General features: G+C 46.1%; 1 protein-coding gene across 4 annotated transcripts; it reads left to right on the top strand.

The window, feature by feature from the left end:
- Nucleotides 1-1,130: 1,130 nt before the first annotated feature.
- On the top strand, nt 1,131-7,118 carry RPS7 (ribosomal protein S7). Of its 4 annotated transcripts, none has more exons than XM_032294239.1 (7): nt 1,131-1,223; nt 1,493-1,576; nt 1,777-1,848; nt 2,465-2,554; nt 3,377-3,441; nt 6,270-6,420; nt 7,007-7,118. In XM_032294239.1, exons 2-7 carry the CDS (start codon nt 1,502-1,504, stop codon nt 7,082-7,084), a joined length of 531 nt encoding a protein of 176 aa, XP_032150130.1. In that variant the 5' UTR covers nt 1,131-1,223; nt 1,493-1,501; the 3' UTR covers nt 7,085-7,118. The 4 variants fall into 4 exon arrangements, with proteins under 4 accessions (XP_032150130.1, XP_032150127.1, XP_032150129.1 ...); XM_032294236.1 differs by having other exon boundaries at nt 2,465-2,608; XM_032294238.1 differs by lacking the exon at nt 1,131-1,223 and adding an exon at nt 1,253-1,320 and having other exon boundaries at nt 2,465-2,608.
- The last annotated feature ends 2,361 nt before the right edge of the window (nt 7,119-9,479 follow it).

The raw sequence follows: 9,479 nt of genomic DNA, 5'->3' as shown, positions 1-9,479 counted from the left end.
AACATTGTTAGAGAAGCATGGGCTGGGAGCATACCTAGCATTAAAAATGTGCGGCGAATACCATCTCTGTTCAGTAAAGATGGCTGGGAATCCTGAGAGGGCACCTAGCGTAATGTTTTTGCATTTTTCACAGTGCCTGGCCCACGGTAGAAAATAACTCTTGCATGACGTTTGACAGTAGAGGAAACTGAAGCTCAGATTAAATTACTTGTCCACAGCCGGATCATTCGGAATGCGTTCCCTCCTGTCGGGAATGCTCCTCCCCAGGCGATAGACCCTTCGGCTCCTCATGTCTCAGGTTAATGCCATCCTGTTCCAGGATTCCCGACTTCTTAAAGCATAAGTAATTCCTCCCCAATCTCTCATTTTACTGTTACGTAAGTTGTTACAATTTGTCATGATATATTTAGTCATACTGTTTATGTAACGTCTTCCCCACTAAACTGTAAGCTCCATGAGCGCAAGAGTTCACTCGGTTTTACTTAATAATTAGCACCTAGTACAGTACTAGCATAGAGTGAAGGCCTCATGATTTTTTTAAAAATTTAGTTTTAGACAGGGTCTTGCTCTGTCACCCAGGCTGGAGTGCAGCGGTGCGACCTCGGCTCACTGCAGCCTTGAGCTCTCAGGTCCGGCTATCCTCCCGCCTCTCCTCCCGCCTCGGCCTCCGGAGTAGCTGGGGCTGCAGGCGCGCGCCACCGGGACAGGCTAATTTTTTTGGTGGGGTGGGGGCGGGCCTGGGGTCTCGCCATGTTGCCCAGGCTGGTTCCTTCCTGAGCTCAGGTGATCCTCCTGCCTGGGCCTCCCAAAGTGCTGGGATTATAGGCGTGAGCCTCAGCGCCCCGGCAAGTTAGCCTTTTTAAACGTCCCGTCTCCGGAGATTGCCGAAGTTGGTTTTCTTCGATCTCCTTCTCTCGCCCAGGACCACGGCTGGGACGAGGCCGGTTCCCGCCTGACCACCTACAATGAAGACGGGAACCTTGGGAGCGGCTACCGGAACGCTCGGGAACGGCACCAAACTACGGAGCCTAGGACGGAAAAGCGTTACCAAGACACTCGTCCCCGAAGCTACTTCCTGGGACACTCTAGCCTGCGACCGCGTCTCAATGGTTTTCCGCTTTTCGCCTTTCTCCTCGCGCTGTTTCCGCCTCTTCCCTTCCGCTGCCGGATTTTGACGTGCTCTCGCGAGATTTGGGTCTTTTCCCAAGTCGGCGCTCGCCAAGGTACGTTGGTCGTCAGCTGTCGGGTCGGACTTTTTTGCCTGCGTTGAAGAAAACGCCTTCTGGAGTCAGCCCTGGAGCGGCGGGCCTTGCTCACCGGGGGGAGATACAGCCGATTACCCGGGCTGTGTCCTCCGATGGCTTCTGCGGGGCGAGCGGGGCCGGGCCGGGGAGCGGGGTGCGGTGCGGTGCGGTGCGGGCAGGAGGGCGCGCCGGCGGCGCCTGCAGCCCGGGCCGCGTAACGCTGACCGCTGTGCCTCCTGTTCTCCCAGGAGAAAGCCATGTTCAGTTCGAGCGCCAAGATCGTGAAGCCCAATGGCGAGAAGCCAGACGAGTTCGAGTCCGGCATCTCCCAGGTGAGAGGGCTCCCCGGGGTCCGGGGTGGGCGGAGGCGCCCCGCCCGGGAGGGAAGGCGGCCGCGTGTGTGCTGGGCCCGGGGTGTGTGCTGGGCCCGGGGTGTGTGCTGGGCCCGGGGTGTGTGCTGGGCCCGGGGTGTGTGCTGGGCCCGGGGTGCTCGGACGCGCGCTGAGGGTCGGCCCTGCTGTTTGCTGCTTAGGCTCTTCTGGAGCTGGAGATGAACTCGGACCTCAAGGCTCAGCTCAGGGAGCTGAATATTACGGCAGCCAAGGTAAGCTGGGGCTCCCTCGGCCGGAGGGGAGGTCGCGGCGCGTCCCCCGCGCGCTGCCTGCGAGGCGAGGGTTGTTGGCAGGCCTTGGGCCACGGTTGATGGTGACTTGCCGCCTGGCTGCCTCACCTGAACTCAGGCTCCGCCGTGTTGCTGGGGAGTTACACCGCCCCGGTGCAGGGAGTGGGGTTGCAGGTCCCCTGCACTGTAAGCTGTTGCTGTCAACGTGCAGCGGAGAAACGTGGAGCAGGGAGGGCCTGGGCCCGTTTGGGACCTTATTGGCCCTAACTGAATGGTAAATACGGCAAAGAGCTTTGGGGAGCTCCTAGGATGCAGATTCTCTACACTTAGCCCAGAGTTGCCGCATGTGGGCCTGCAGAAGTGGCAGTGATTGATCTCAGGCCTGCTCATTCTCCCTTCTTCCTGGAATAAGGAAATACGAAGATTGGTGAGGGATGAGAACATCTCCGAAGGTTGCACTGAACATTAACTCAAAACTAGTATTCGTTTGTAGTGCAGCTACAATGTCAATGATGAGGTCTTTCTTCTTAGACTCTAATTTGACCACAACGTTTTTTACTTTCTGAAGCAGTTAACAAAGGGGATTTTTTTTCTTTAGGAAATTGAAGTTGGTGGTGGCCGGAAAGCTATCATAATCTTTGTTCCTGTTCCTCAACTAAAATCTTTCCAAAAAATCCAAGTCCGGCTAGTACGCGAATTGGAGAAAAAGTTTAGTGGGAAGCATGTTGTCTTTATCGCTCAGGTATCTGTTATGCTGTTACATGTTTCTGTTCTTGAATTTTGCTAAAATGGCTTGTGTTTAGACTGCACTGGTAGTTGTAGTCATGAAAACAATCCCTTCGTGAGTCCGAAAGGCTGCTAGGTAAGTTGCATTGGGTAGAAAGATAAAGTACAGGCAGGGCGCAGGGGCTCATGGGCTCCTGCCAGTACTGGGAGGTGGAGGTGGGTGGAGACCCTGTCTACAAAAAAACAAAAATAAGTTTTAAAAAGAAAGATAAAGTACACTTTTAATTAAGAGTTGAAACAAGAAATCTGTAAAGTGACAGTCTGCTGTGTTCTGAGTTATAAAAATGATTTCCTGTATTTAAAATTAAATTTCACAAGTGTGGTGTGTTGCTTACTGAGATGTTCAATCTAAGAAACCTGTTACAGTTCAGACCTGGCTTTGGCATGAACTGCAGTGTATGGGGAATGAAGTGCCAGGATTGATCAGGAAGAAAGAAGTAGTATTTATTCTGGCTCAGTAGGCATGGGGAAAGGCACATCTGGGAGGTTTTTTTTTTTTTACCACTGGCATATTAATAGAAGCTATGGATTCTGAGTTATTCAAGAATCGGGAAGTAACTCCATAGAAGGATTTTCTCAGTAAATTATTTGGTCTAGATTGTGCAGTTTTCTCGAACTTTGAACTTAGCCTGCCACTCTTCTTGCTTTTAAAGCAGTTTGACAGTTTTAGTTTTTTGTAAATTTAAGGTCTTAATTTTGTCGCATGGTAATTTTTACTTTATAGAGGAGAATTCTGCCTAAGCCAACTCGAAAAAGCCGTACAAAAAATAAACAAAAGCGTCCCAGGAGGTGAGTATTTTAGTAGTTTCAGAAATGTATGTACCCCTCTTATTAACAACTCAATTTGTGTAAGTTTTAGTTTTAAAAACAGAAGATACTCAAGTGGGAATATTTGAGTAACAGCATTTGGTTTCCTCTATAGTTGCATGTGATGTGTTTTAGAATTCTAGATGTAAAACAAATGTATTCTCATAGTCATTTTACGTCTAGTAGGTCAGTGCTGTCACAAGATCAGATGATTTCCTCCGATTGTGCACAGGATAGGAATGATGAGAAGGAAATCATTAATTCTGTGTGATGAAGCATGCTAGACATAGTGGACGTGGGCTTGGATTTATCTTTGATTTTTATTTTTGCTGTGGATTGGAAGCGAAAAATGTAGGTGGATTTTGGTGACAACATCACAGGTTAAAACATCACTGCAGTTGAAGATGCCAATGGAAATGATATGTAAACTTGATTGACTTACAGGTTATCTGGCATAAACTCAAATATTGGTAGTTATCTTTAACTAGATCTTTTGGTATTTTGTTAGTCTCTGTACATTGTTTTACAAATGGGAACTATTAAATCCCTGGGGACTCTTCCCTAGGGATGAGTTTGAGAAAACAAATGTTGTGGTTATGCCTTTACCCTATGAAATGTGTAATTTGTATTGCTATCCTCAGTGGATGAGAAAACTGGTCCCGGCTTGGAGAATTTGCTCATTGCAGCTAAACCTAGTAATGCTAAGAAGATTTTTTTTTTTTTAAAAAATTCAGTCTGGTTCTGAAAACCACTAGAAAATAGTGTTGGGAATCTGGTAATGTGTTTATTGTATTGAATTATGTATGTGGAAAGGTAGGTGCCAGGTTTTCCAGAACTAGAATTCTGTGACCTAGAAAATGTAATTTTTAAAAATCATGACACTTAAAGAGTGTTTTGGAAACTTAGTTCTGAGAACCTGAGTTAGGAAATGAGTATAAAAACAGCCACTTGGGCCGGGCGCGGTGGCTCACGCCTGTGATCCCAGCACTTTGGGAGGCTGAGGTGGGTGGATCACCTGAGGTCAGGAGTTCAAGACCAGCCTGACCAACATAGTGAGACTTTGGCTCTAACAAAAATACAAAAATAGCCGGGTGTGGTGGTGGGCACCTGTAATCCCAATTACTCAGGAGGCTGAGGCAGGATAATTATTGCTTAAACCCAATCTGGATGCTGGTATGCCGAAAAAAAAAAAAAAAAAAAAAACAAATCAGGGAGGTGGAGATTGCAGTGAGCTGAGATAGTACCACTGCATTTTAGCCTGGGCGACAGAGCAAGATTCTGTCTCAAAAAAAAAAAAAGGAAAAAAAAAAACTAGTCCTTTTGCTTTCTACACAGCTAAAGGACTGTCCCTCAAATCTATAGCTTTAGTTCTCTCTCAGTACAAATCTGTGTTTTCCAAATTTTCTCAGATGAAGGCTTCACAGTGTTTCTAGTGGGACCCAGCGTGTACATTGAAAGCCTTTCCTCCTTCACACTAAACCTGGTTGGTAGGTCATAGTGATTCTACCACTTTTCCAATCTGGCTTTCTACTTGCAGATTTATTTTCCCTGTTCCATACAGCTACCTTTATCTAACTCAGGTTAAATGCCGAAATTGATCCAGGTTTCGGGTATAGTAGGGTTTTCCTCTGAAGCGCTCCAGTCCCTGCGGTTTGTGGTAGTTGACGTGTGGTGCCATTGCTCCCCATTTAAAAAGATAGTAGATAACATTGGAATCTGGTTTCCATATTGGGTGCTTTCCTAATATCGTAAGAATGTGCTTAATGAATGAGTTGCAATGAACAGTCCAGTTGTCTTGATATATTTGCTTTCTGAAAGGTGATGAGGGCTCTGGGGAATGGACTTTTTTCCAGTTTTTGTCCTTTGTGGCTGTGGAACATTAAGATGTTGGCAGTAAAATTGAGAGCCACCAGAAAATGTTAATGGTGTATATGGATGCTGCCAGATAGGAAATACAAATGAGTAGACTATAGTGTTACTGTAAGCTACTATGGGGTGAGACCTGGACAGACAGCCATGTCCAAGGCAGCTCCGTAAATGCTGACGCTAAGAACTGTCTCGACTTACTCCACATGTCTCTTGGTACGTGGTAGCTGTCCCAAAAGCTTGCAGTTAATTGAAACTCCTCATTTGTTAGGTAGCAGGTAGGTAGGTTTTGAACTTGATAGAGATATTCAGATGAGGAGCAAGATTGCACTGGCAGTTTTTGTGACGCTGATGGGTTGAAAATCAAAGACCCTCATGAGCGAGGAGGGGCAGCTATCCTGGAGCTGGTGATGGAGCAGCGCCTTGGGATGGAATGTTGCCTCATTTGATCCTAGAGAACATGGAGTTCTGATGGTATCTTGGAGGTCTATCTAGGAGAGCTCTTGAAGGGTCTTTTATAGGTAACTTATGTGATCATATCAGTTTTTTAGAAAGATGACCTTGACATTGGAAGAGGGGTGGTTTTGGAGATGAGCAAAAGGTTATTGTAGTGATTTAGTTAAGAAATCAAACAAGTGAAAATAAAGATGTATAAAAGGCCTCACTAATCTCACATTGAGATGGTCACTCATATTGCCTCGGTGAGTTTGTAGCTTACCCCAGAGTAACATTTAAAATTGACTAAGCTTTTAAATCAGTAAGCTGTTACCCTATTCTAGGTAAGCAAAGGCTTTAGTTTGGTACATGAAGTATAACAAGCTTACTTGAAAACAAGGGTTAATTTGACTTTAGGAATCTGGGATTTGCATTTTCATTTAAGAGGTGCCCTCTGGAATTGGAGGGCGGGCACTGCTAGGCTACTTACTTTTTAACTATTATTTTAGCCGTACACTGACAGCTGTGCATGATGCAATCCTTGAGGACCTGGTCTTCCCAAGTGAAATTGTGGGCAAGAGAATCCGCGTGAAACTGGATGGCAGCCGGCTAATAAAGGTTCATTTGGACAAAGCACAGCAGAACAATGTGGAACACAAGGTAACAGGTCAACACGTTCTCATGGAAAGGTTCAGCCACAGTGAGCGGACTGTAGTGTAACCTGCCTCACGCACCCCCAGAGCAATGACTGTACACTCAGGGCCAGCGCTTTTCACCTGCACTTCAGCCTGCTCTCCTTTGGATTATGTGTCAGCTTTTAAATGGAGATGTTTCAAGAATTGAACACTTGAAATTCTCTGTACCTTTTGGAAACAGAACAGTTCTGTGGTCTGACATTTAGTTAGGCTGTGTATTCTTGGTAAGTTAGGGGTGGGTGGTGATGATGGTATTAGTTGTCATAACTGATCAGGACATAACCATGTGGACGATCGCTGGGGTCCCCCCGTGGCTTTGTCCCTGTGGCACGGAAGAGCAGAGTGGTGTAGAGTCCTGGCACGTAACGTTGGAGAGAAGCTTGTCCCCGGTTGGAAGACTGTTGCATGCATGGCCTGAGTATTCCTTATCTTCTCAGTACTTGGTTGCTGAGGAGGAAAACCATACAGGGCACAGTTTCACAAAACGATTAGGTTTTAAGCTGAGTGCGTATTTTTCAAAGTTTTGTGATGAATTCTTTCTTTTCTTGTAGGTTGAAACTTTTTCTGGTGTCTATAAGAAGCTCACGGGCAAGGATGTTAATTTTGAATTCCCAGAGTTTCAATTGTAAACAGAATGACTAAATAAAAAATATATTCACAGTACTCTGTTTCAGGCTTGTTTTTCAAAATTCCAAATTCATATATGCACAGCTGTCTTCAGTACCAGTAACGTCCTGTGTGGGCTGGAGGATTTCAGCGGGAGGGTGTCTGTGAGGAAGCTTGCTGCCTGTGAGGTTCTGCTTGTAGTAGGGATGTGACGTGGTGTCATCACATGATACTGCAGAAGTAGCTGAATACCGGCACTGTTGCATGGTTCAAACTAAAAATATAGCAGGCACCTTTTTTTTTACTGTGATATAAGTAAAATTTATCGTTTACCCATTTTTAAGTTTATGGCTCAGTAGCCTAAGTACATCTACAAAGTTGGGAAACAGATCTCTGGAACTTTTTCATTCATCTTGTGGAACTGAAATTACTCATTAAACAACAACTCCACTTCTCATCCCCTCAGATTCATTGAATTTTTTATACGCAAATCCATGTTAGGTGTTAAATGGACTTTCGCAAGTTAAATGTAAGGGTCTGATTAACAGATTTGGTATTTGCTAGATGGTGTGCAGAATTGAGTAGTCCAGTTCCCCACTAACTTAGCTTTCCAGTTCATCAAACAGAGGCATTGGGTGAAACGAAATCTCTGAAGTTGGGACCCTGGAGGAGCATTAGGTGACTGTGATTGTACCAGGTCTTTGTGGAGTGGAGCAGACGCCTCGAGAGAATTACTGCCTCAGTTTCGGCTTTGTGCTGAGTTGCTTTCAGGTATGGAGAAGCCTTGAAATTACCTTGTAAAACTTACCTTCCTGCTTATATAGGGTGAAGAAGTAATCTTACTGAACAGCCGCAAATAACACGTTTGCATCAAATCACTCCTTCAGGTAGACTAATTCCGGGAAGCCTTTGAGGGGACATGATAGTATTTTCCCAATTTGCAAGTGAAGGCCAGACTCCTGCTGCTGTCGCAGAGGCAGAATGAACGTGGCGCAGGCATACTGGATGCTTCAAACCTTGGGCAAGTGCTCTTGTTCATGCTTGGCTGAGGCCTTTGTAGGTGAGTGGGTGAGTGAGGAAGGTGCCCTGGCAAGCCGTTACCAAGGCTGGCCCTGTATCCTCAGTAGTCCCTCGGTCCCCCCCCAACTTCTGTTGTCTACGCCCTGTGCCTGTTGGGGTTGCCTTGGTTTCTCTGGAATGAGGTATTTACTTAGGCCCGGGTTCTGCAGACCTATTCTCACCCTTTTCCAGCACGGAGCTCCACTCACTTTCCTGGCCATCTATGTTTAGTGGTTTTTGGGAGTCTTCATGCCTGTCATCTCATCTAGCATATTGGTCTTAAGAAAATGCTGGAGGAGGGCAACAGGAACATTTCAGTTTCTGTGCCCATAAACCTGGGAACTGATCTGATTTGCTGCAGGTGATGCATATTTCAACTTGAGCATAATCCTAAGTACTTTTCTGTTGGTGCCGCCATGCTAGCCTCAGTTTTCTGGCATGTAAAGTGACATTACCTACTTCATGAAATGTATTAAATTTTTGTAATAGAGTTTTTTCAAAGCAGTAGCTAATTAGTGCCAGAGGTTTTTAAGTATGTCCTTCATTAAGCTGGACTCACCTCAGCTCCATAAACAGAGTCCTCAGAGGGGCCGTGAAGATGATCCTTTTAACCTCACAGAGGGTGGCACTTCAGAGGCGCCTTCACCTCTGACCAGCAAATTCAGTCTTGGCTTTATCAGTTTACACTGCAATTACACAGAAGCAGTTACAGGGGTCTTTGGGATGGATTAGGTGGTTGAATGTTTGGCTCTGAGGGGGCTGGGGTGTGGTTGTGAAGCTTGTCAGTATCATTCACAGATTCACTGGTTTAGGCGACAAGATTTACACGGGTTTTTTTTTTTTTTTTTTGAGACTGAGTTTCACTCTGTTGCCCAGGCTGGAGTGCAATGGCATGATCTCACTCGGCTCACTGCAATCTCTGTCTCCCGGGTTCAAATGATTCTCTTGCCTCAGCCTCCCAAGTAGCTGGGATTACAGGTGCCTGCCACCACACCCAACTAATTTTGTATTTTTGGTAGAGACAGTTTCTCCATTTTGGTCAGGCTGGTCTCAAACTCCTGACCTCTGGTGATCTGCCCGCCTCAGTCTCCCGGAGTACTGGGATTATATGAGTACATGAGCCACCATGCCTGTCCATGAATTTTTCCTTTAAAAAATGTTCTGGGCCAGCAATGGCTCAGGCCTGTAATCCCAGCACTTTGGGAGGCCGAGGTGGGCGGATCACTTGAGGTCAGGAATTTGAGACCAGCCTGGCTAACATGGTGAAACCCTGTCTCTACTAAAAATACAAAAATTATCCAAGCGTAGTGGCAGGCGCCTGTAATCCCAGCTACTTAGGAGGCTGAGGAGAATCGCTTG

The sequence above is a fragment of the Sapajus apella genome, unplaced genomic scaffold (genome assembly GCF_009761245.1).
Source record: "Sapajus apella isolate SASKATOON/1434 unplaced genomic scaffold, GSC_monkey_1.0 scaffold31, whole genome shotgun sequence".
NCBI lineage: Eukaryota > Metazoa > Chordata > Mammalia > Primates > Cebidae > Sapajus > Sapajus apella.
Note: the sequence above shows the minus strand (reverse complement) of the source record. Positions and strands in the feature narration are given on the sequence as shown.

Coding starts and splice junctions, on each gene's coding strand:
- RPS7 (XM_032294236.1), top strand. CDS start 1,502: ATGTTCAGTTCGAGCGCCAAGATCGTGAAGCCCAATGGCGAGAAGCCA. Junction 1,849..2,464: donor TGAATATTACGGCAGCCAAG/GTAAGCTGGGGC, acceptor TTTTTTCTTTAG/GAAATTGAAGTTGGTGGTGG. Junction 6,421..7,006: donor AGAACAATGTGGAACACAAG/GTAACAGGTCAA, acceptor CTTTTCTTGTAG/GTTGAAACTTTTTCTGGTGT.